The sequence below is a fragment of the Lissotriton vulgaris genome, chromosome 12, assembly GCF_964263255.1.
Source record: "Lissotriton vulgaris chromosome 12, aLisVul1.2, whole genome shotgun sequence".
Classification (NCBI taxonomy): Eukaryota; Metazoa; Chordata; class Amphibia; order Caudata; family Salamandridae; genus Lissotriton; species Lissotriton vulgaris.
Window position 1 is genome coordinate 56,218,315 of NC_141700.1, and position 27,538 is coordinate 56,245,852.

Genomic DNA, 27,538 nt, shown 5'->3' on the forward strand with positions numbered 1-27,538 from the left:
ACTGAGAGTCAGAGCACCTACCTGTTTCTCAACATCCCATCACCTTTATCAAGGTTCTACCAAAATATTGAGTTTTTGACAACAACCTGCATTTGCATTGACTCCATAACGTCAACTTCTAAATTAGTGACATAGACAGTAGATGTGGAGTTAAGAATAGTAAATCTATACTTCCCTATACAATTACCTTGATAATATTTTGGTACTCAAAATTCTGGAGATGCTACAAGTGCAGGTCAATACTGTAGAACTCGTATTGAGACTTACAACTCTCGCGCCACCGTGGCTTATGTCTCCATCTTATGTCTACACAGACTAATACAATGAGGTGACGGCACCTACTGGGATGTACACACATACCCTCCCAGGCACCTTACTTCTTGGTCTTTAGCCCATGCAGCACTCTCAGTCAAGGATTGTATTCTTCAATGACAGCCTGGTGGTTCCAACTAGCCCAAGATGCTACAAAACCAAGCAAAACTCACTATAAAGCAGCCATTTAGGAGCAAAGAAAGAGTGACTCAGAGTCAATAATAAAAACATAAATTTAATAATCTCAAGAATGTTACACACACATTTATATCTAACAAATCTTGTCCAAAAATATAATCTAATTTTTAATTACAGTGTAAAAAAATAAGGATTACTCTGGCACTCTCCACTATACTCAGAACAGTCATCTCTCAAGTCTGTCTGAAAGGCTGGAGGTAGCATTCCATGCTTGTCCCTCTTTTGTGTTCATGCCTCATGTCCCTCTTTTGTGTTCATGCCTCATGTCCCTCTTTTGTGTTCATGTCTCATGCCCTTCTTCTCCTGTCTCTGCAGGTGTGAGGGATTACCCAGTGTTTGTGGGCAGAGGGTCTACCAGGGCTTATTTTCCTGACGGTGGTCACAACGAGAGACTCAACATTCAGAGGATGCTCAGGGTGAACCGGACGCTGTACATCGGAGACAGGTAAGTCTGGGGGTGCTGGGGGTACTCGCCTAAACATCAGATAAGGGTCAAGCTCACTTAACTAGTTAGAGATGTTTCACTCACCTAAACACCACAGAGAGGCCAGACTCACCTAAACAAGAGAGAGAGGCCTGACTCACCTAAACACCACAGAGAGGCCACACTCATCTAAACACCACAGCGAGGCCAGACTTACCTAAACAAGAGAGAGAGGCCTGACTCCCCAAAACACGAGAGAGAGGCCTGACTCACCTAAACATCAAATAGAGTTCAGACTCGCCTAAACAAGAGAGAGAGGCCTGACTCACCTAAACACGAGAGAGTGGTGAGGCTTGCCTAAACACGAGAAGGTCTGACTCGCCTAAACATCAGATAGAGTTCAGACTCAACTAAACACGAGCGAGAGGCCTGACTGACCAGAACATCAGATAGAGGTCAGGCTTGCCTTAACACAAGAGAGAGGCCTGACTCACCTAAACACGAGAGAGGTCAGACTCGCCTAAACATCATATAGAGTTCAGCCTCAACTAGACACGAGAGAGAGGCTTGACTCACCTACACATCAGATAAAGGTCAGACTTGCTGAAAAACGAGAGAGAGGCCTGACTCACCTAAACATCAGATGGAGGTCAGGCTAGCCTAAACACGAGAGAGACCTGACTCACCTAAACATCAGATAGAGGTCAGGCTCGCCTAAACACAAGAGAGAGGCCTGACTCACCTAAACACAAGAGAGAGGCCTGACTCACCTAAACATCAGATAGAGGTCAGGCTCGCCTAAACACAAGAGAGAGGCCTGACTCACCTAAACATCAGATAGGGGTCAGGCTCGCCTAAGCACAAGAGAGAGGCCTGACTCACCTAAAGACGAGAGAAAGACCTAACTCACCTAAACATCAGATAGAGGTCAGGCTCGCCTAAACACAAGAGAGACCTGACTCACCTAAACATCAGATAGAGGTCAGGCTCGCCTAAACACAAGAGAGAGGCCTGACTCACCTAAACATCAGATAGAGGTCAGGCTCGCCTAAACACAAGAGAGAGGCCTGACTCACCTAAACACAAGAGAGAGGCCTGACTCACCTAAACATCAGATAGAGGTCAGGCTCGCCTAAACACAAGAGAGAGGCCTGACTCACCTAAACATCAGATAGGGGTCAGGCTCGCCTAAGCACAAGAGAGAGGCCTGACTCACCTAAAGACGAGAGAAAGACCTAACTCACCTAAACATCAGATAGAGGTCAGGCTCGCCTAAACACAAGAGAGAGGCCTGACTCACCTAAACATCAGATAGAGGTCAGACTCGCCTAAACACAAGAGAAAGGACTGACTCACCTAAACATCAGATAGAGGTCAGGCTCGCCTAAACACAAGAGAGAGGCCTGACTCACCTAAACATCAGATAGAGGTCAGGCTCGCCTAAGCACAAGAGAGAGGCCTGACTCACCTAAAGACGAGAGAAAGACCTAACTCACCTAAACATCAGATAGAGGCCAGACTCACCTAAACACGAGAGAGGCCTGACTCACCTAAACATCAGATAGAGATCAATCTCGCCTAAGTACGAGAAAAAGGCCTGACTCACGTAAACATCAGATAGAGGTCAGACTCGCCTAAAAATGAGAAAAAGGCCTGACTCACCTAAACATCAGATAGAGATCAGTCTCGCCTAAGTACGAGAAAAAGGCCTGACTCACGTAAACATCAGATAGAGGTCAGACTCGCCTAAAAATGAGAAAAAGGCCTGACTCACGTAAACATCAGATAGAGGTCAGATTCGCCAAAAAACGAGAAAAAGGCCTGACTCACCTAAACACGAGAGAGAGGCCTGACTCACCTAAACATCAAATAAAGTTCAGACTCGCCTAAAAACGAGAGAGAGGCCTGACTCACCTAAACACAAGAGAGAGGCCTGACTCACCTAAACATCAGATAAAGGTCAGGGTCGCCTAAAAACGAGAGAGAGATCTGACTCACCTAAACACGAGAGAAAGGCCTGACTCACCTAAACATCAGATAGAGGCCTGACTCACCTAAATATGCAAGAAAGGCCTGACTCACCGAAACATCAGATAGAGGCCAGACTCGCCTAAACACGAGAGAAAGGCCTGACTCACCTAAACATCAGATAGAGGCCAGACTCACCTAAACACGAGAGAAAGGCCTGACTCACCTAAACATCAGATGGATTTCACACTCGCCTAAACAACAGAAAGAGGTTCAAACTTACCTAAACCCCAGAAGAAGACAGACTCATACAAATATAAGCGAGAGGTCATGCTCACCTAAACATCAAAGAAAGTTCAGAGTATCTAAATATGAGAGAGAAGAAAGAGTTACCCAAACATCAGAAGGAGGTCAGACTCACAAAAACATCAGAGAGAGTAGGCTGGGCATAGGCCAGATCTTCATTGGTGGTCACCTGGGATATGGTGTTTTGAGTGCTTGAAGGTTCGAGGTTTCCATGTTGTGGTTTGTTGAGCTGGTTTTGGGGCAGGGATGTATCTTCAATAGGGTTGCATGGGGTTGAACAGCCACAAATAATCTCTCTGTTTGGTCCCAGCCCTGCAGTGACAGTCAGGTGCAGTTAGACACTATCTCAACACAACTGGGAGGGTTTCCTTGCCTGTGTGGTGCCTGCAGCAGCCCTTTAAGTGGGGCAGGTGTAAACTAACTAAGAACCTTGTCCCTTTCGGGGCCTTATATTCATGCCCTTAACTTTACCAGAAAAGACACAGATGGATTTCTCAACAATGAATGTAAAACCCCTAAATATTATCCATGCCAGCAAAGCAGTCTCTGTTTACATTTCAGTTTATTTCCCATTTTGCATTCCCTTAGATTATTTCTTTTTGTGATTCTATGTGTATGTCATTTATTTCATGTGACATGACTCGTGTGTAGGGCTAACTGGCAACTGAGTCGCCTCGAGGTGTCTGGGTGAGTGCAGGTTCTGGGTGGGTGTTTATGATGGGGGATGAGGCGTGATCCCAACTTTAGAGTAAGTCTCTCACAGTGCCTGCCAATGGGTCCTAAAGGGGTTCAGATTGCATGCACATTCAATCCTAGGCCTCTCTGCAGAGTGCAGAACGTTGTTTATGTGCGTGCCAAATTTTACTTAAGGGAAACTTTGTGGAAAAGGTACACAGCTGTTAAAAAATGGTCAGCGTAACAAAAAAGAGAATGCAGTAATCACAGGGGAGTGAGTGGGTTGAGTGCTTGGGGTGGTGGAGAGGAAGGGATTTAAGTAAATATGTGCGGCAGGGATTAAAAACAGTGCTAAAGAGAAAAGATGAGGTGTGAGATGTGCGCATGGAGAATTTAAAAAAGATGTGGAGAGAAAAAAGAGGGTGAGTGTCTAACAGAGTGGGAGACTGCAGAAGAAAGAGGCGTGAAGAAGAGAACGAAAGTGACGGAGGTACTCAGAAGACCAGTACTTCCTCCACAGACCTTTGTAATGTTTAAATCACAGCCTCATTTTTTCAGAATTAAAACATTCCCAATTCTAATTATTCAGCACAAAATCACAGTTTCCACTCATTTATTTCATGTAGCTGACAAGAATCGGCAAAGCCAATAGGCCAGTCTTGTTTTGGGCATGTTGTGCCATATGTCTGGATGCAATAATGGAAACTCAGAGGTGAAACATCAGCCAAATGGGCCCATTTGTGAAGCACAGGATGTTTGTTTACGTTGTGTAAGCCAAGTACCTAAGAGGCCACACCTCTTAGAAAGGATTCCTGGTCATGCTTCCGTGGCCACGCCCTTTTAGAAAACCCCACCTTTTCCAACCAACTTCAAGCGCTGGCAGACAGCAGGGCCGGCCTTAGGCATGTGCAAGCTGTGCACCTGCACAGGGCCGCCATACCCCAGGGGCCACCACGCCAATATATATCCTGAATATAATAATCCTCTGAGGATGGATACATATTTGCGTGGCGGCCCCTGGCAGGGATTTGGCGGCCTCTGGCTCTGTTTCACTTCTAAACACCCTGACCCCCCCTTAGCTCCGGGGGGGCTCTGCCCCACCCGGACCCCCTCTTCCGGGGCCCCCTACCTACGCTCCCTGCCCAGGGCCGCCATGAGCCTAGAGCCGCCCCTGCAGACAGGGTCCAGGGCTTTTGGGCACTCTCTAATTTAAAATGGTGTACAAGCACTGTGGGCCATTGCCCCTCACTCGTAGACTGCAACTGCCAGAAAAGGGATGCGGGCAGTGCTTAATTTGTGCTGGTTGTTTACGGTGCTAAGCACTGGCAGTTAATTGTCAGCACAGGCTCTAATGACAGTCCACCACATGGTGGTGCTATCTTTTTAATTTGAGATGAGCACGACAACCTTGTTTATTAACTCAATATACATAAAAAATGAATAATACCAGCCTCTCTTGCCCTTATTACAGCTTTGTGTGGCCTAAAATAGTCTGAATTGTCACATTTGTAGGAGTGTGTTTGTTAGATGTTATGTAGGTACTGTCATTGGCCGTGCTGGCAGGATATGGGTGGTGCACAGGCTGCAGTGGTCTTCCGAAAAAGGTCCTGGCACTTAATTTTTTTTACAAATTAAGCACTGGTTGCAGGCCACACCCATCTCAGGCCCTTAACTCCTCTCAGTACGTTTATATTATTTTCTTTAGTTTTTATATAGCGCAGACTCATCCCAAGATATTGTAGTACTTTACTTGAGCATCAGTTACATTACACAAGGTCACGTTCATCTTTCTTTTTTAAGTAAGAGGAGATTACGTGATTTGCCCAGAATCACAGGATGTTGAGCCGACGCCGAGATTCAAACCTGATTTCCCAGTTCCAAAGTGGGCTTCACTGCCCATAGTATCAGCCCACTTCCTCAACCTACCCACAATCCTTTGTTGTTGGGTTCACCAGGTTTCTTGTTGGGGAATCTGAGACCCTAACATTATCAAGTTACGCCTCTGTTTTGGGAGAAGGCCACAGTGCGAATTTAAAAGGCTGCGTGAAAGTTAGCAGGGCTCGGGCGCATGGATAGTATTTGAAAGGTTAGGACGGATCACAATGGTCGTCGAGATTAGGCCTGGGCGGTAAATTCCCTTCCACTCGTGGAATTTGTGGAATTTGGGTAATTTTACGATCCGCGGAGAATGCAAAATTGCCAAGAATTTCACGATCCGCTTCGCGGAATTTTTTGCTGTTCGTGCTTTCTAAATGCATGTTCGCAAGATATTTCTCCCCGAGCACGCAAACACCGTTCGCGAACAGGAAAAAACATTGCAAATGGGCGAAACAAGTAATTCTGCGTGTTCGCAGAACTTCTGCGTGCTCGCGGAGATTTGATACCGTTTCGCTGAGCTTTGCCTAGCACGACTACGCAAATTCCGCCCACCCCTATTGAGATATCGCTTCCACTTATATTTTTCCCTCTGGCTGCTGAAGATAGGGGCATTCGCCGTTCCCCATCAGCTGCCAGTGCCCCTTGGACTCTCCCCACCTCCTGTCCTGCAGCCCCCCTTCTCCTGGAGAGGAGGCGAGCGCCAGGCTTGGCAGGGAGGCCACGTCTGAAGCCATCGCTCTTGCAGTAAGGGCCTCGCCGACAGCCTCCATTGTGCGCCCCCCTCGGGTGCCAGGGCCGCCGGGCAGGCCACGAGCCTCGAGGGCTGGGAAGAAAGATGCCAGGCGCGGGCACGGGCCGCGGGGGGTCGGTTCCCAGCGCTTTTGCGCCGCGCGCCATCTTCCCACGCTGCGTGTTGGCAGGTGAGAGGGTGGAAAGATGCGCTCTTTTTTCACGTCCAAATTCTTCTGAAAAAATGGTAGGGGTTTGGGGGAGGGGCCTTCCTCCTTGACTTAGCGGAAAATGCTGAGAGATACCCGTGTAAAATCTGAATTAAACGTGGCACAGCGGCGCCAAGGTCGGCGTAGGTGGGGTGAGGCAGGAGGGTAGGAGCGGAGAGAACACTTATGGCGGGTGGAGGGGGTGGAGGGGGGGGGAGGGGGGGTTCCAAATATTTGAGAGGTGAATAGGTGGGTAACCCCCTGAGCGTCGCCCGTCCTCGTGCCCCCCACCTGTCTGATGCTGTGGGCTGCTACTCTGAACAGAGGGCCATCTCTCCTTTAGAGTCAGAAAGTTGTGCGGGGGGAGGAGGAGGGGGGCAAGGAAGCACTGAAGGCCCTCTGTGTTTTTGTGCCGGTGGGGGCGGCGAAGGCGGGGGGTGACGGTGGAAGCTGCAGCAAAAATCCTTATTCATCTGAAACCCAAGAGCTTCAGACAAGATGTGTCACCATGGCAACCTGCATCCCAGCGAGGCAGCCTTCCCGCTGCACATTACCGGCGAAGCGGCAGCCCCGAGGACACTGGTGTCGATGGCTGGTGGAGGGGGGGGGGGGGATTGGGGTAGGGCTGGGCTTCACCCGCACACGGACCACTGGTCCCTGGGAAGGCCCCCCCGGGGATGGATAGGAAGCCATGCTCTTCAGCTATGTGCCATGATGTAGCGTCCATTGTGCTGGTGGGACTGGGGACCATAGCGCCTAGAGGTGCCCTCCGCCATCCTGCCAGAGAATGGAACACAGGGTGGAGTAGGCATTCGCCATGGTGGATCACCTTTTAGGCCTGTCAAACACTCAGGGCGCATAGAAAGGCCCGGTCTCCTCTGCCCAGCTGTCAGTAGAAGGGTGAGTGTCCAAAGCGGATGCCGTTCCCCTCTTTTAGTAGTGGATGGGCGTCGTACCTGCTCTTTAAATAGTGGCGGAATGGCGCCCTGTGTCAGGAACGGCATCCCCAATCTTTAAATTGCAGGGTAACGGCGTACAGTCTATTGAAGTAGTATCAACGCCACCACTCTCTTTACATAGTAAGTGAACGGCTTCCCCCTTTCTTTATATAGTAGGGGCGAGGCATTCTCTTAAGTAGTAGGGCGACGCCTAATAGTGGGAGAGTGCGCCCCAGATATTTCACTAGTACTAGTCACACGCCATGCAATTTCCGTTAAATAAGAGGGGGGTGTCGTCCAACTTCTATAAACAGCTGATGATGCCGCCGAATCAGGCCCACCACCCCACGTTTGGCCCGCCTCCGCGGGTGGTGAGGGCTACCAATACGTACACAGGAGTGTGGAATTCACAGAACCTTCTGCCTTAAGATCCTTAATGTATGGATCATTTTTATTTTGGAACGAGTATATCAGTTTAAAGGTAGCAGAAAAGTTATACATAACTCATTCGACTAGAGTGGCCACTTCTAGGTTATTAATGGCATTGTTTCCAGTTCTAGACTTTTCTGAGCTAGCCTAATGCCTTATGGGTGATGCAGTTATGTTTGCCTTCCCTTGAACTAATTAGATCAACAAATCTTAAATCCATTCTTTGTAGGTGAAAAGTTCAGGACTGGAAGCTGATATATATTTAATCCCCTCAAGTGAGTTGCTCACCCTACGTTCAACAGTTTGCACCATTCACTAATTTATTTCTGTGTCACAAACAATCACCATAAGCACATAGACCCTGGAATCATTTTGCTTAGTGCAAATTGATCGCTATCCATATTTTTCTCTGCAGGTATTTTGTTCTGAGGGTTGCTTCCTGCAGCAATTTTACAATTTCTCTACACCCTGTCCCCACTCTAAGGCCAGTAAGGCTAGGACATACCAGTCAAGCAGTGCTTAATTTGAGCTGGTTGTCTCCAGTGCTCAACACGGGCATTTAAATCTCAGCACCGGCACTAATAGCAGACCGCCACACGGTGGTGCTGTTTGTCTAATTTTCAGATGAACACAACACCAGCATTTAATAATTCAATAGATACTAGAAATGACAATTCAAACTATTTGCCGCCATGTAAAGCACCACTCCTGTCTCATCACCGCTAGTGGAAAGCACCACTCTAGTCTCACTGCTGCCGCCTTTGTTACATGGGGGCGATATTGCAGCTACGCTGCAAAACTGGCCCCGGTCCCCAGTAACAAAAACGGCCCATTGGTCCAAAACCGGACCCAATCCTGGTGGCCCACTGGAGAAACGCCTGGTGACCCCTGTTGGAAATTTGGTGTTAGAAAAAAAAGAAATGGGGTAATGTTGGAACACGTGGACTGGGGAATTCTGGGAAAGACATTTAGTAAGCCACAGGTGGGAGAGTCAACACTGAGTGTATTTAGATTCATGGCTGGAAAAAAATATTTTGAAACTGTATTAAATCATGTACTAAAATTATAGGTTTTCCAGGTCCTGCCTCCACCAGTGTTTTCCAATTTTGTAAAGTAAATTACAGTCATTCATTCTTTTCTATGTTGATAACGTGAATACAGATAAGATAATATATACAAAAATACACCCCCCCCCCCCCCCGTGTATTGCTTTCTATTGGCTGTATGCATCTGCTCCAACCCCTCTGGGTAACCACTTTTGAAGAGCAACATAGACCAGGGGCATCCACCTAGGACGCCATCGAGGCGCTGGCATCTCATTCCAGTGCCCTTCTCCTCTGGCCAACTCGCCATATCTCTGTTTACGTCGTGTTACGTAGTGCAGAGTAGGCAGCTGGTGGCGTCAAAGCGCTGTACGTGAATGGGCGTGGCTCCAGAGGGATCCTTCTACGACAATAAGATTCTGACGTCATGGAGAGGGGCATAACATTGCGCATTGTTCTCCACCCCTCCCCTCTCTTGCTGGGAGTGACGTACACGGGCCGCGGGGCGTCCTTTCCTGCCGCCCGCCGCCCCCTCAATCCTCGGGTTCCCTGGCTCTTTTCACGGGGCATTCCCGCCGCGGGGAGTTTTCCATTGATTTTCTTTTGTGCTCCACAGGCCCAGCGGCTCGTGTTCAACCTCCCCGGCCCTGGGTTCCGAGCGCGCCAGGGCGCGGGGTGCACGTGGGCCAGAGGGGGCCGGTGCCTCGGCTCTGTGTGCCCTCCTCACCCAGTTCTGGATTACCAAATAGGCAAAGTAGGCACAGGCCCAGAGGCGCAACTAAAGTCAAATTTCGGGGGGGGGAGAGGGCTAAGAAAAATTTCTGGGGGGGGGGGGGTCTGAATCTTTAGGCAATCGGCAGAGTCGAGGTGCAGGGGCTCTTGGAAGGGGTGAAACATCAACAAAGCCCCATTAACATGCACAAGGTCTTTTAAAGACCTGTGAAGTGCTCAGAGCCCGGGAAGTAGCCCGGGAAGTGTCTCATCCCGGGCTGCCACACACAACGGTTTGGGGCTGAAGCCCTTTGAGGCAAATGGGTGTTGCGCGCCTGCACAGGCCTAAAGGCAACTCCTTGTGGGGGTCCTGTGACAACTGATCAAAATAATATTGATTTGATCTTGAAAGAAAATTACAATCAATCTTTCTTGAATTGTTTCCAAAAGATAGAAACCAAATGAAGGGGGTCCCGAAATATCAACTGCCTATGGCCTCCACAGGGTTTGATTCGGCACTGTGCCCATCCCCTTGGGCCCCCACCACAACTGCTGAATGTGCCAGCAGGTGATACAGAAAAAAAGACACCACACCTTGCCCCGCACACTACTTTTCACTGCAAAGCAGTGTTTTTGGCATAAACTGATAAAAAAAGTATATATATAAAATGGCGGCACAGCAAATAAACAGATAAACTACTGGAATCTTGGGTCCGTGTCTTTGGAAAGGCGAATGCGACAGCATTTAAACGCGGAGTGAAATGATGTGTGTATATATATATATATATATATATATATATATATATATATATATCAGTTTTATCTATGACCTAATGTGAGCACCCCCTAAAATTTAACAAAAAGACAATACCAGACTGTCCCCAAACTGCAACCATAGGGAGCGCTAACACATGGAAATACACCAGACTGCCTCCGCCACACGCAGCCGCCTTACTGTTTTCAAGTGTGAAAGAGATCCAATGGGTTTAGTTGAACGAAAACTAGCCCTCAAGTCCCAGAATGCACTGTTGTGGTAAATGAAAGCTCTGTTCAGGACTGTGGGCGTCATTGTGGCGTAGAGTCGCGCAGTTCCTCACAGTTTGCAGTGTGTGCATGCAAGAGTGAATGTAGTTTTCCTGGGACTGGCCTCACGGGTAAAACTACAAAACTACTATTTCGGATAGGAAGGGGAGGGCATGTGAAAGGCAGAGCTCTCTTACAGGGGGCACCAAGCCTTTGAAGATTACCAGTCCCCTTTGAAGATTACCATCCTTGGGGACTCCCCTCCAGATTCACACAAAGGGTGTCTTGTTGGGACAGTAGCCGCAGTGGGGGGCACATGATCTAATATTCCTGCTAACACCCACACTGTGAGCCGGGGGCCACTCCCCACAGGCCTGCCTGCATGCCACTGGTGCAGTCACCAGAGAACAGGGGTTCCTGGCTGGGAAACTCTCACCCACTGGAATAACTTAGGAGCCAACAGAGCGTTCACAGTCGGACAGTCGTGGGGTCGTGACCAGAAATACGACTTCCTGTGGTGCCCACCAGTATGGTCCTCTGTTACTACACCACGGTCCTTCACCTCAAGCGAGCAACATCAGAGTTACTACTTTGACCATTGCTACTTCAACAACATAGTTAATGGCATTTACCTCTACTTCGAACCGCCAACTTCGACTCTACCTTGGTGACACATCATCAGTACCTCTTACCCTAACACAAGCACAAACCCTTATACTAAATGAAATTAAATTACCAATCCCAACCTAATCCCAAAGCTAAGTCTTCCAAGGACCTTGCTCGTTGTAGTGGAACGCTCCGCAGTGGTATTCTCAGAAATGGTAATTCCAGTGTGTGCCTCTGTTGTAGAGGGACCTCATTTTATTGGGTTACTCAACACTAGTAGTTGCATCCTCTGCAGTATTAATTCAGATGTAGTGCATCCGATGAAGGAGCGCCTTGTTGGAATGGGGTGGGAAAGCACCAGTAGTGGCATTCCATGTAGTGCAGTAGTATCTCGTTGCACTACTTGGATATCTGTCATCACCCTTTTTCACGTAGTTCCGTAACACTCCTCTTGTCAGGCTAGTGAGTCACGTAAAGGTAGTACGGATGGGAAAGTGAATAACTTTGTGTATCAGAGAAAAGTTGAAGCCACGTGGTAGCCACCAAGGAGTCCGTCCAAAAGTGGATTTTTCTGCATAACGTCTGCATTGATTAAGGCCCTCCCTGGGAGTAAAGAGAGGGGAGATCTTTGGGGTAGTTTACACCTAGCACCTGGTGGTTCCTGTAGTGCTGGTTATGAATAACTCCAGGCCCTGTCTGAGTTAGAGAGCACACCCAGGTTTACGGCAAAGGGAAGTAGGGAGAACTTTAGGCAGGGGATTACGTTTGGGATATGATGCCTGGTGTGGCAGAATCTGGTAATCAAGATGGCGTCAATTTTAGTAGGTTTCAGTATCAAGAAAATAAACTGGCATTCAATGTGAGAATGGCAGAAGTGCTAGCCTCGAGGTAAAGGCTGAGAACTGGAAAAAAAGGATGTGTATCAACCAAGTAGATGATGCAGGGATTTTTGATGGCGAAGAGAAGTGGATCCAGGACAGACACCTTGAGGGAACCCAGGATGTACGGCTTGGTGGTTAGCAAAGGAAAAGGTAGGATGACAACCAATCCGGAGCAGGATCTGTGAGACACCAGAAGCTCATTTTGGCAGCAGTGCAGGAGTGGGGAGGTTGGGTTGATGGTCGAAAGTGCGAGGACAGAAGAGCAGCATCAGTGGTGAGCAGAGGTGATGAAATTGAAGACACGAGTGAGGGTGGTTTGTGTTGAATGATGTGCATGAAAACAAGGGGTGGGCAGAATATTCAGTTCCACCCGCGGAGCCGGCGGAATTATGGCTACTCCATGTAACTCTTTAATGCGGAGCTCTGGCCAAATTCCACCAATCATCACATGGCGGAATTTTTCTCCCACATGGCTTCAGAAAATGCGAGCTGGCATGCGAGATTTGGTTTCCCCTAGCGTGATTTACTAACACAGGCAGTCAATGTCGTTTGCAAGTGGTCACCATCAGAGGGCTGCAGTTCGAGTAGATTTGCTGCTGCTCAAGTAGATTTTCTACTCAAGCGGCCGAAAAATCAACTCGAATGGCCGCACGCTCCTGCGCAACACATGGTGCCGCTCGCGCTGATTTTCAGCACGGTTCGAGCTACTAATGCTAAATTGCAGCACGAGCAGCAGCTACATATTTTCTGCCCGTTGGCGGAATTCAGCAGAATACTGCTGAGTTTTTCTGTAACCCCTACAAGTTCTGCCCACCCTTAATGAAAACTTGACTGGAGAGGGCTTGGTAGATCGTGTGAAGAGAGATTTAGAGTGTTTTGGAAAAAGATAGGTGTTGAAACAATACGACAACCTAAGAGTTTGAAGAGAGTCCTCGTGAGTTGTTTGAGTTGTGGTAAAACAGTTGCTAATGTAAACTTTTTGGGTAGGTGCCTAAACTGACCGAGAGATTAAACAACTCATTCATAGAGGGTAGAATTTTGAAGGTAAGATCTAAAGGTTTGATAGTTGGGGGCTGAAGGTTTTGGGTGTGTGGAGAACTGTTTTGCAGACCTGAGCTTTGAAATTAACTAGGAATTTGAGCAAAAAAGGCTAATCGGATAGAGTGAGTAGCTGGGATGCAGTGGGATCTGGGGGTCATAGAGGAGCACTGCTATGACGGGTCTAATATAGACTGTTGTAGAACAGTAGGTGAAAAAGCTGGGGGCTGAGACTCCAGAGTGGATTTTGACTGAGAGAGGGGATTGGCGCTGCAGGCGTTGCTGAAGGTTAGGTTGCTGGTAGGTGGTCAGGTACTGCTTGCAATATGATTTTGCTGCATTTAAAGCAGATGTAGGAGCGCTGATGACCTGTTCAGAGGCAAAGAGGTGCAGGCGTTGGCGATTGTTCAAACTTGCAGAGCAGTGCCCCTATCTGTGTCTTTAAGGAGGTGCTGAGTAGGCGGAAATTGCGGAATCTGACTCAGTGGAAAGCCGCAGAGTTACATAAAACTCTTTGAGATGCCGCTGAGTTCTGACAATGGGCAGAAATAGGCATGTCATGCTGCTCGCACTGTGATCTAGTCCCGGCAGTGCATTCCGTGCTGAAAAATCAGAACGAACAGAACCATGCAGTGCACTTGAGAGAGCAGCTACTAAGTGATTTTCTACTCGAGCTGCAGCCCTCTGACCGCAAACATTTGCGACTGCCCGTGTTGGAAAAATGTCACCAGATGTCCTTCTAGTGACTGTAAATCATGCTTAGGGACACAAAATCTAGCTCGTTCTCGCCAACTTACCGTTCTGTAGCCTCGCACAAGAAAAATTCCACCACACTGCGATTGGCAGAATTTTGGCCCGTATTCTGCATTACAAGAGCAGCACGGAATCACCAAAATTCTGCAAATTCCGCGTGTGGAACAGAATATTTCACCGACCCCATGCAATGTAGAGGCATGGGCAAGGTTCAGCGGTGCAAGGTAGCTGTAGTAAAGTTGTGGAGAGGATAGTAAGAGGTGAATGGCAGCTTCTGGGTGTCATTGAATGAGGTCAAGAGAGGCGTTGTCCAGGAGTTGGCCAAGGTTCTTGCAGATTTGATCTATGAACAGTGTGCTAGAGTTGGGTAAATGCTTCCACCGCATGGTTAGGCCTTTCGCTTACTGACTGGTGCAGCAATGGTATGGGCGTGCACAGGGAGAAGGGAGTTTTTGACTCCTTCCTCCAATGCACCTCTTCAAATAGGGGAGGTAGTAATCAGCAATTAGGTGGACCAGTGTAGGAGCGGTATCACGTCGGCTCATCTTGACCATCAGAACGGCCTTCAACATTCAATCCTGCAAGTGATGCTCAGACCCGAAGATGGACAGTTCGGAATTTCTCTCTCGTCAACTGGCATCTCACTACAGACCGGGAGACAATCCTCCACACTAAGTTTCTTATGATTTCTGAACCGGACTGGAAAGTGCCCACAGGAATATATGATGATACAACGCGTTCCATTACAACGCAGTATGTCACATCGCGGTTTTTACAATGCAAGTCGTTACAACGGCTTGCGTTGGAGGGCGCTGGACTTAGGAATAGTGTAATTTACTATTACAACTCCAGTCTACGTACGGTAGGGAAGGTGTTGGAATAGTAAATCATACTATTCCTTAGGTTAGAGCGCCATCCAGTGCACATCGTTGTAACAACTTAGTTGTAATGACCACGATCTAAAGGCATTGCGATACAATGCACGCGTTGTAATGGATGTCTCCCGCCTACAAGTCACAAGCCAGCGCTATACAAAACATATATATAAAGAATCTTCTCTAGAAGCATCCCATCCTGCCACCACCTCCGCTCAAACACCATCATCCTCTACTTGAAGGGATGGGGAATTTCCCATCATGCCCCAATTATTCAGGACTAACTTTACCATTGTAGCAAAATAAATACATAATTGGGAGTGTTTCCAGTAAATTGTGGAGCTGCCTAGTCGACAAAGTTATACAAAAGGGGGTGGTGATGGACGGAGCATCTGAACCAATCAAACACTCATACGCAGTCAACAGATCTGGGTTTAATCTATCACCGTTCTTTAGCCCACTCCGCCACCCCAGTTCAGACATGGCCATATGCAAATCAGTCTGACCCTGTGCCTCATGGGAACAGTCCAGCCCGAACTGCCAAGCCATGCCTTCCCTGGACCGGAAACAACCTTCCTAGGACCGGTTTCTGGCATTACAGCCGTCTTCAGTCAGGCTTGCTTGATTCCAGTGGCAAAGTGAGCAAGGGACTCCCGTCTGAGCATACCCTGCCAACCTATGGCGAACAAAGCGGTACAAAAGGGGGTGGTGATCAACAAAGTTGTCTAAACTTTAGGTGACTGCCTTCAGCTGTCATACTCAGACTTTTTGCTGCACTTCTTAACAAAACTGAATTTGATTCTGATCTGGGATGGACAGTTATATCTTACCACCCGAAAGGTGCTGTAATGCCACTCTAATGGACAGTTATATCAGGCCACCCAAAAAGCTCTGTGATGCGACCCTAATGGTAGAGTTATACAATAACAGAGTGTTTCAGATGGAAGAATTTCACCAAAGCTGGTCCAGTCTCTGGGAACCGTCCCCTCCTATAGACTGGACTCTTCGGGGACCTTCGTTGTGGCAGAAAATGAGGAGATCCCATTACGTGCACAGAGACGCCGCACCAGAGCTTGGACAGGGTGGATCAAAGCGATGGTGCAGAAATTGACACCTATTGCAAGCTGTCCTTAGGGACGTCTTTGTTCTATGAAGGGTACTATTGTCACCTTTCAGATACATGGCACGCAATGGAACACTGTATTTTTTGGTTAACTGTGACTTTCTGTCACAAACGGGTCAAAAGACAAGTACGGCGAGATCTTGCAACTCAACCAAAGATAGCCTACTTCTTTCTGGAATCTGATTCGAAAGGAGCGGACTTTGTTTATTTATTCTCAATATGAAACTTGATCAATTGGATTAACTTCTAAGCTGAATGAGATGGTTGGGTTTTCAGATGGTTTGGGACAGCGAATAGGAAAGGAAGTACCCAGAAAAAAAAATCAGAACTTTAATTGATCATGCTGGCCCTGTCGGTCAGTATGTACATGGTACTTCTATGCTGTTTTGTGTTGCATTGAGAGGATTAATGTTGCTTTCTGTACAATGGAGTTTTCATACCGCCACCATAGCACCGGACAGACACTGTCTTGTAAATAGGTTCTAGGAGAGGAAAGGATAACATCTGGCCATGCTTGAATGTCTCCCAGTTGTGTTGGTCCCCTCAGATCCTAAATGGCTTTGTTGAGAGTGAAGAAACTTCTCAGAAGACACTAAGGGTGTGAAATGTGAATCCAAAATATGGAAAGGTAAGTACACATTTTCGATAGCTTACTCCACCTATATGTACCTTGGTGAAATATATCTTTCAGGCTTGTAGTTTTGGAGTTGGGTATAGTAAATCTTGACTTCCCTATATGTACTTACCTTTTGATATCTTGCATATATTCATTGTTTTAGCACTATGGTAGAATTCTACCTTTTCTTTACTCTGTTGGTGCTTGTAACTATATACATCTGTTTCTGTCTAATGGTTGTTGCAGCACAGGTAGTTTATAATAGAATGACGCTGGTTCAATAAATGCTTATTAAAAATGTCTCCACTATTTATTCTGTATAGCTCTCTGAGAACGAGTGAGAAGAGTGATTGAGCGAAAAGTACTGTACTCTTTCCACAATCCCGGAGTGGTCAGGGTTGTCATGTTTGATGGTTGTCAGAAACTATTTGCTCCTTGGTAAGGTTGTGGGGCTTATAGTGGCACTATGAGATAGCTGGTTCAGACTGACATATCCTTTGGGGGTGTCTGAATCAGTCTGGACACCAATCCCTTAGTTTATGTTGTCTAAACACGCAGATCCTATATAGATTTCTAGGAATTACACAACACTTTGTGACCCTGATTGCTTTGTAAGATATTAGTTTTTCATCATCTTCACTTTCCTTGAGTAACCAAACTTTGTGTCTCCATCTTTGGTGAAGTCCACCAGGTTCACACTTGTATGAAGAGTTGTCTTTGCACTTAGGGCACTCAATAAACCTACTCTTTTTCTCTCCTTCAGGGACAAGCTGTTCCGAGTAGATCTGAATCCCCCTTCCTCCAGCGAGCTATTTTACAGCAAGGTAAGGACCCAGGACGCAACTTTATTCTCTCTGCAGGACAATAGGTGCTTTCTCCTTACTCCGAGAGGTAGAGCCTGTCACATATGCGTGGCTATAGCATACCTAGCCATGTACAATCTACTCTTGCTTGCTCCCATTAGATTCATCTACAACAGGTGTGAAAAGCTGGGCACCTGTAGTTTTGCCAACCTCAAGAAGTTGTTTTATTTAATTGCAATCTTCAGAATGACGGCCAGTGGCTAAAGGTTTTTAGGCAAGAACTACTTTGAAATAATTCCCACTATAAAAAAATGGAATTTCTCCTGTGATATTGTGCAAAATCCACAAAGTGAATTTCTTTACCAGTAAAAAAACTAGATTCGGAACAGATAAGATATCTGTATCTGAAACACTTCTTCCTGATTTGACAGCGTCAAGGCAACTATATATGTCGAAAATGCCCTTTGTGCGGGGATAGGATAGCAATTCCCAGAGTGACCAGCATGAAGAGCCGCCTCCTGAATCTTCTTCAGGCTGCTGCCTGACCCTCCAGTGACCATATGTGAATTTGAGCATTACAGTATGATAATACATCAGTGGTGACCCAGCATTTGGATAACCATCACCCTTGAGTCCTACTTCCATGTTTGCTATAATGTAGTTAAATATAGACGATCTGGTGATCTGGTTTTGCAACATCTGATCCCAGCTTGTTCTACACCTTCAAATTGATCTGTGCTTGACATTTTCTGCTCTTTTCAATATACGGGTTATATGTACCATTTTGGTCATGAATCAACCAACCGCAAATGCCAAAAAATACCACACAATCACTCAACCGTACTTGTTCGGCTTACCATATCAGGTACAGCTAACTCAGAGCTAAAATGCTGTAGGTTTGGCTGTCATGGAATGCTCGGTAGCCCTTTAAATCCAACTATACATATTTTTCTGTCATGTTAGAAATTGGCTTAATATTTGCTTGACTCCAGAATGACACGTTCAGTTGACCTCCTCACTCCATCATGCTCACAGCATACCACAAGTCACATAGTTGCTGCCTTAACAGCATATTACTACCCTTGCACCGACATATTTATTAGAACCTTAAGAAGATAACCTACACATAGAGCAGCCTCCTGTCCACAGCTTTGCATTGTAGCTCTGCAATTGACTAGCCATGCCTGTCTCGAGAATAATCTGCCCAGGCTGGACAATGGACTACCGCTCACCCCGAGGAAAGAAGTGAATGTCAAATCCTTCAGCACACATGTCCAACACATAATATACTATTATGATCCATGACCTCATCAGACACCGTCATTTTGCACAGTATCTTACTGAAAAAGGGGTGTCTCATGGGACGAAAATCTAGAGCAGGCTTCTCCAACGATTTGCTCGTGAGCTACCTGTAGCTCGCAGCCACCTGTAAGTAGCGCGCCTGCGTGCAGCCTGGCCTACTAAATTAGAAGCTTTTACTTGGTTGAACTAATATGTGTATAACAATATTGAAAATTGTCTATTTGAGATGAAAATGAAATATGTATATTTTAAGAAATCAAAAGCTGATGATTGGAGAAAAATGGTCATCTCTACAACACTTATAATATTAGTAGCTCAGAAAAATTTTCACTGAACATAAGTAGCTCTTTTATTGAAAAGGTTGGAGACCCCTAATCTAGACAGTCAGTAAGTGAAATTTACAAGAGTGTTTATCTCCTGAAGGACTCTGGATCTTTTCTGGAGCTGTCCCACATGGGATGAGTGTGTTTATGGTGTGATATCATGGACAGGGCGAATCTTTTCAAGTGTGACATACCAGATAAGATGGGTCTCAACAAAGTCTTTGATTAAACCTAGGGTTGAAGTTCTCATACCATTATGTATCGGAGAGAGTAACCGTTCGCATGGTGGGATATCCCTCAAGGAATGAGCTTTCTTAGGGGTTGATATGCTAGATAGTGTGCTACGTCCCTGATAGCCTGAGAGTTTTCATGGGTGTAACCCCAAAAAGTGAGACTTCTTAAAGTCTTGACTTTCAAGCCGGGGTAAGAATGCTGGAGCCCGCAACATTTCTTACTAAACCCCCTTCTGCTGAGAGAGTTGGTTGTTCCTAAACTGTGATGCTTTAATGAGTTTTGTTCATTCTGCAGAAATTGACCTGGACTTCAAACCACTTGGACATCAAAACCTGTCGCATGAAAGGGAAACACGAGGTGAGCAAGCCAGGCCTTGAGGGGGAGGGGTGATGGAGGGGGTTACGATTGTGTCACATGTTGTCACACTAGGGCCAGAAGAGGCCTGGAGTAAGACCCCATACTTGGCATATTATTCACCTCTGATAGAACAGTCCATGCTAAAAGACCATCTGGCTCCAGCGCCTCATGGACACAGTTTCCAGTTCTGGGCTTTATACCTGCAAATAAGTGTTATCAGGTGTGTTACCGGAATTCTTTCAGTGGGCAAAAACAAATGCTACAATGCCCAGAATGCATTTGGTTGTCACACGAACTCCCAGAGATGGCAATAGTGTCCAAGTGGTCATCCTCTGTGTGGGTTCTTTTATTACATCGCTGTAATGCTGAAGGGTGTGCACTCGTTTTCTCTGTTCCTAACTTCAATCACTCAATTACAGACCCCACCCTAGGTAGATGCTCTTGGTCAAGTGGACGGGCAACATTCCAGGCACAGAAGGGGTTAATGTTCGCCAGGTCCTTTGTTTGCATCACCCTAATGTTTGGTGTCTCGTGATGTGTGTAATTTACCACCTCCTTGTTGACTTCTTGTTACAAATTCAATAAAGTGTTTACACAGCTTCTCAAGCAGGTTCCATTCCAAACTCCATTTGCCACTTCCTGTTCCTCTTTGATCCTTTTTTATGATCATCTGATTTTCAACCCCAGGTCATGATTCGGCCTGGGCAGTGAACTTCGCTCCATTCGCAGAGTGTGCGGAGGTTTCTGCAATTCGCACTCCGCGGAGCTCGCGAAGTGCAGAAAACTCCACTTTGCAATTTTTCCCCGCTCGCGATCATGAACTTTAAGTTTGCGAGCACAAGCTGCAGCTCGGATCTGCAGGAATACCAGCGCAAACTGCAGTTCGCACTGCACTCTGCCATTCGCGGAACTTTGCAGAGTTTTTTTTTTGTAACTTCACGGAGTTTCGCGTAGGAAAACTCTGCGAACTACGCCCAGGCCTGGTCAAGATGCTTCCATTATCAGCTCTCCCACAATTCTCTCATTGTCACATGACCCTTCCTACTCCCTCCCCACCTCCTTCCGGTGAATCTGCTGTTGACTTTTCTTGAGTCTCTCAGCTCCAACTCCATTTCCATTATGATTTGAATCTTTTCTCTGAATCCCATCTCCCCCATAATCCCTGCGTCCCCTCACTCCTTCCTTCTCCCCTCCTTGTGCTTGACCCTCTTATCTCCACTGTAGTGCCCTGGTCTTTCTCTTGTGTGCCCCTGCAGTGGAGCAGTCAGGGGCCTGGTGCTCTTACGAGAACCTGCAGTGGAGCAGCCAGGGGCCCTGGTGCTCTTAACAAGCCCCTGGTGTGATGCAGTCAGGGGCTCCTGTGCTCTTGTGAGCCCCTAGAGCAGAGCAGTCAGGGGCCCTGGCACTCTTACGAGCCCCTGGAGTGGAGGACTCAGGGGCCTTGGCACTTTTAAGAGATGCTGGAGTGGAGTGGAGCAGTCAGAGACCCTGGGCTCCTTTGAGCCCCTGGAGTGGAGTAGTCAGGAGCCCTGGTGCTCTTACAGGATTCTGGAGTGGAGCAGTCAGGGACCCTGACATTCTTGCGAGTACCTGGGGCTGAGGCAGTCAGAGGCCCTAGTGTTCTTGCAAGTTCATGGGCCTGAACCCGCCAGGGGCTTCAGCACTCTTGCTAACACCTGGAGCTGCAGCAGCCAGGAGCCCTGTCTTTTTTATGAGTCGCTGGAGTGGAGATGTCAGGGGCCCTGGCACTCTTATGAACTCCTGCAGTGGAACATGGGCTGTGGCACTCTAACAAGCCCCTGGAATTGAGCAGATGGGGTTCATGGCACTCTTACATCTCACTGGAGTGGAGAAGTTAGGAGCTGTGGCACTCTAGAGAGCACCTGAAGTGGAGAAGTCAGGAGCCCTGTGTAGGAAAGTAGGATCTGCTTCTTATGGTACCCCCACTTTTGCTGAATGCACCACTGTTTTTGACTAGTCTAGCTGGGATTCTGCTAATCAGGACCCCAGCCTATCTGCTTTCTCCCTAAAACTGTTATGATATGTACTAGGTACACTCCAGATTGGATACTGGGTTATCCTTGTCAGTCCCTAGTATATGGTACACGTGTACCCAGGGCATAGGTACCCCAGAGGTCTCCCATGGCCTGCAGCATGTATTATGCCACCCATGAGAGACCATGCAAAATAGAACTACAGGCCTGCTTTTGCAGCCTGTGTAAGCTGGTGCTTGCACCACTTCTGAAAAATATAGGTTTACTATATCTATAGGTCACTACACTTAAAACCTATCAGTCACCCCCTATAGCAGGCCTTAACAATCCTGAAGGCAGGGTGCTGGGTTTTACGTGAGAGGATGCCCCTGCCTGAGCAGAGCACCCCTGCAGCCTTCGTAGACCATTCTCCCGGATTGTCTGTGACGCAGCCAGACATATAGGTAGAGGTGCATTATATACGCGTGTAAAATGCTATCTCGAAAACTGCTGCAAAATAACATGTGTTTGGTATCAAACACCTTGGAATCATACCTCCACACCGGTATGATTCCACCCTTCTGACGCAAGGTTCGTCTGGTCCCTGGTAGTCCTGGTTCCAGCCTTCTCGAACCCGACAGCACAAAATAGTTGCTGCTAACCAGAGACACATTTCTGCCCTCCTGCTGCTGAGCTAAGCTCGAGCAGAGTAAGGCAGAACAATAGGCATCCTGTCACAGGGAGGCGTGACTACCTCCCAGACAGGATTTAGTGCATTGGGGCTTGGTGGGTGCACTTCCAAAGTGCCTGAAAGTCTGCACAAGGGGCACACTAGTTGTCCCGGTGCATAGTCCAGCTCAAACCAGTTCGGGGGGCCGTTGGCTCCTGCTCTGGTGCGAAACTAAACTGAGGACATGGGAGTATCCTCCCCACTGTCCAAACCCTCCCCTGGGCAGGTCCCCTGGATCTGTCCAACCCTCTCCCGTGGGTACTTAAGGGCTTACCTGGCTGTAGGACCCTAGATTCGACGTGGACAAGATTCTGAACCAGAAACCTTTGACCTTCGACCGTCTGGACATTCTGGACTTTGCTGGACTATGATTGGACCCGACTTTGTCTCCCTCTCTGTCCAAAGCATCTACTGTGCCCGTGCACCATACAGGCTCCGTGCAGGACCTGTGGGGCTTAAAAGGACAACTGAAGTATCTCCCTTGGGGTGAAGGAGTCACTCCCCTGCATTCTCAGGCACCGTAACGCAACTGACTGGTCTGCTGATCCTGAGCTCCTGCAGGCTCCAAAGGCTCCAGCAACACAGGAGGTGGGTTCCTACGTTCCTTGAGGTCGAGCTGCTCTCTCACCAAGTTTGAGGCCGGTATCCCTCATGGGTCGCAGCCCGAACCCCTATGCACGGCGTACTTTTCCAAATGCATATGCTTGTTGGCATTTCCCAACTAAGTGCATTGGGCTATTGATAGCCCTGACCTCTGCGCACATTTCATACAAAGAACTTCAGCCTTCCCGCTCTGAGTGCCCTGCAAGCTGCCACTTTGTGAAACTGCTTGAGGTCCCCTCGCGACTCCTGTGCCTCCGGCCTGTGGGCCACTTGAGGGTCAACACTGCTTTCCTTGGGCCCCCTGGTTGCTCCAGGCCTGCCCTGACTACCCTTGCCGTGGTGAGTCTCCTGGTCTTTTCTGGGCCAGACCGTAACATTCCTTGACCTTCTTCATGGATTGCCATTGCCAAATCTTATTGGTGCTCCCGCTGCTCACCGACCCCTCAGCACTCGACATCCTTTGTGGGACGGCTCGTATCCAGCTCCTGCTCAACGTCTCCTGGTCCCCGTGGCTGAAGTCAAGGTCCCCTTCAACACACCTGAAGCACTCGACATCGGTGGGCATTCGTTTACCGAGACCCTGGTCACTCTGAAGTGACCCAGATGCTGTCCCCTCTGCTTTCAGGTTCCTTCCATCAAGAATCCACCTGTGGGTTCCACCTGACATTCTTCTTCTTTCCAGAAGTGGCATGTCTTTGAAGTCTCCCACTGAGATTAACAACGGTTTCCGACACCACTTCAGCCCTATGCACCCGGCTTCCCTGGGATAGGTAACTCTGGTACTACAGTATCCACGGGTGGGGGGGCTCTCCAACCTTCTATGATCCACAGGGTTTCCTTGTAATCCACTGGGAAGGGTCCTTAAACACTAAAACTTCAACCGCGACTCTCGTGTATAATTGTACAGAACACGCAGTCGTGATCCCACACTGCACCCGTCCTCCGTGGGGTCCCTACTTACTCACCTTGGGTGGTTCCTTGGGGTCCCAGTGATTCTACACATTCTAGACACTGTCTTAACTCGAGTTGTGGTTCTTATACCACTATTTTAGTATATGGTTCGGTCCGCCCAAGGCCCTCCGTGTATTATTGCTATTTGCTGATGATTCTTTGCTACAGTATTTGTGTGATTACCTCAGTGTAGGTGACACTGTGATGAGCTAGACAGTATTATATTACTAAATACATATTTTTATAACTACTGTGTGGTTCTTCTTTCATTTCACCAATACTATAAGGTTGCATTCTGGTAAAACAAGCTGCTTAACATTCCTTCAAGACTAAGCCTGAAGGCTGCTCTCCACAGCTACCACTCGGATAGCTTTCTAAGGTTATCTTTGAGCTTTTAAATCATCATAAGGGGTGTTTGGACTGGTGCAAGGTGCCCACTTTAATTAGTGGACAGCATGTACCAGGCCAACTTCTCACACCCTAGTACTCTATTGAATGACTGGAGTGGAGCAGTCTGGAGCCCCGGCACTCTTGCGGACCCCTGGATTGGAGGAGTCTGGGGCCCCGGCACTCTTGCGAACCCCTGGAGTGGAGCAGTCAGGGACCAGTTCATTTTCCCCCTGAGTGCGCTGGAAACTGTCCGCATTGAGCGCCGCCAGCGCTCTCCGGCATGTTATGTCCCTGCAAACATTTGTGTCAAATGTGATTTATTAGACGCCTGTGTAATTGGTTTTGTAATTAATTATTTCTGGTCTGTTGATCAGAACAGACACATCTCATAATCTACGTGAAATCCAATTTCCAGATTCTGTGAACGCTCTTCTCCGGCTGACAAGGACTACAGCTCCGGGACAGCGATTCAGGGTGTCTCCGGGGGGCCGCGGGCGCGCGATGACTGGAAGATGGCTGGCTCCCTGGGGGGCAGATACGAAGACCCCGCAATCATGCGTAAGGCGCCCTGCTTACAGGATGCCCGATGAATGCCGGGTACTTGAGAGGCACTTAAGACAGCTGATATTAGGAATTCACACTGTCTCCTAAAGAGCTGCTGGTGCCTCCAACGCACCAGAGCATCACCATCCGTGCGTATAGCGCAGCGTACATCCCGGCGGGTTTCTTGCCGCTTCACTGAACCAAGAAGCAAGAGTTTACAGCGTGTCCAAAGTAAATGCCTCATTCTGCATGCAAGCAGTCTTGAAAAACTTCTGCAACCTGTACATCAAGCCACTTGGATCCCACTGAAGAAAGCAGCGATTTTCTGCCACCAAGTGAAAGAGTTGTGGCGCAGCCGCCAGGCCAGCTGACTCCGGAACCCGGGGGCTCACGGTTCGATCCCCGGCACCGGAGGCAGGTCAGTCCAGCACCATGTGACTCTGGGCAATAGCTTGCTTAATCTTCCCGGCGGCCCCAGCGCCTTGACACCCTCTGGTAATTTTTCGCGCTTTACAAATACTGGACATTTGGACACACAACTGTATCTATAGGTCTTCCCACCAAATGACATCTTGCACCTCTCCATCACCCTACAATCTGTTCAAAACTGGATGACTTCTCATCACCTAAAACGGACCCCTTCCACAACTGGAGTCCTCCACAGTAAACCCATCATGGCTTCCAGAGCCATATTGCAAGAAGTCATCCTAGACAAGAAGCTCAACTTACAGTCTCAAATCAGCACCATGGCCTGCAGCTTTCCAGAGTAAGATCTGAAATCTCTCGCTCACACGCTGGTGCTCTCCAGAATTGACGTTAGTAACTCTCTCTTGACTGGTCTCCCCAAAACCAGAGTGACCAGAATTTTAAAGCTAAAATCCGGGTCATTTCACAAAAATAGAAGAAGGACTATAATTTTACGTCAAGCGAGCGCACAGAATGACAGCGCTCCTCAGCAGAGAATTACAAAACAGGCAGTAGGAACACACATAAGATGCAATTTTTAAACCCAGTAGCTTGCCTGTGAATGACATTGCTTTCTTGGAGCAACTACTAACTATCCCTGCTTTGTAAAACATAACCCCCCCCCCTGTTTTTAGTCGACCCTCTCCAAAAACAGGGACATGAGCTAAATTTCTCGAAAACTGCCCGGACAGCTGGTGAAAAACGGGGACTGTCTTGGCAAATCCGGGACACCTGGTCACCCTAACCAAAACCCATGTCTCCAACTGAAATCCATCCTACACTGGTCAGAACGCTTCACCTACGGGGCCAAAAGGAATGACCGCATCACACCTATGCTGGTCTCTTTCGGTGGTCGCCCATAGAAGCCAGGGCTGTATAAAGAACTGCTTTCATCACCCCGAGGCCCACCACAATCTACTCCCTGGTACCCGGCAGACAAACTCCAGCTTTCAGGAGGTTCAAACCACCTCGAAACTCCGAGCATCGCACATAAAACCCTGACCCGTAAAAAGGAACGATTCCTGGCACAATCCTTCTCTGGGAACGCAACCAGAATCTGGAACTCACTACCTCCAAACTTACACATTAGCGCCCCGCTGGCGACCTTCAAAATGGAACTGAAAGCGCTCCTCCTTCGACGATACTTTAGCTAAGACGTTGCAGCTAACCCTCTCCAGCGAGTGCATGGTGACTCGCCTCTTGGCACGGAACTGCCCCGCTTCCACTTCATCGAGTGTCCACAACCTTTTCACTGCTGTATATACTTCTTGTACACTTTCTTTTCCTGTAATGATCTACCATTATGTTATTTGTGGTGGCCTTATACAACTATATCTGGTCATTTTGAACCCTCTGTTCAAAATGACATATGTAAGCGGTTGTATGACACTACAACGTGGGCTATTACCACGCGTGCCATTACAACGCTGTTTTTACAACGCAAGTCGTTACAACGACTTGCGCTGTAAACGCTGGATAGTGGAATAGTTTAATTTTCTATTCCAACTCCAGCCCACGTTACAGTAGGGAAGGTGTTGGAATAGAAAATTAAACTATTTCCTATCCAACAGCGATCTCCAGCGCAAGTCGTTGTAACGACTTGCGTTGTAATAGCAGCGTAGTAATGGCAGCGCGTGGTAATGCCCGCGTTGTGAAGGCTGCTCACCCTGTAAGCACTATATGACACCTTTGGGTAACGTCAGCGCTATATAAAAATGCATTCACAAATAAATAAATACACAAATAAGTAAATACATAAATAAAATGGAGAGCCCTAGAACAAAGCATCTCAGCGCTCTACTAAAGGACAAGAATTCGGGGAGCCTTGCTCGCAGGGGCTTACTGGGACGAGAGGAGATTTTGGGGGCGTCTTGGGATTCTGAGGGTGATGCTAGAGTCCAGGGTGTTAGTGTAACAGGCAGCTGCAATGGATTTGATTTTCTGATTGGCTGGTGATGTAAGGTTGTTGTTGAACTTGAGCACACAGGGCATCTAGCAAGGTGCAGGGATACAGGATGCTGCCAAGAGCATAGCAACAGGGGTCTCCGAGATGCTGGTGTCCTAGCAACGCATAACTAGTTCACTGCAATGGAAAGTGTCGAGGAACTCCAAACCCAGGTCAAATTGAA

At 47.8% G+C, this 27,538-nt stretch overlaps 1 protein-coding gene across 1 annotated transcript in view; it reads left to right on the top strand.

Moving 5' to 3' along the window:
* Window positions 1-27,538, top strand: part of SEMA6B (semaphorin 6B) — a 292,947-nt gene that overhangs the window by 204,767 nt on the left and 60,642 nt on the right. Inside the window, exons 3-5 of the mRNA XM_086947060.1 lie at window positions 826-955; window positions 17,499-17,559; window positions 19,692-19,754. Coding sequence (XP_086803186.1) covers window positions 826-955; window positions 17,499-17,559; window positions 19,692-19,754 — 254 coding nt within the window. The remainder of the gene's footprint in view (window positions 1-825; window positions 956-17,498; window positions 17,560-19,691; window positions 19,755-27,538) is intronic.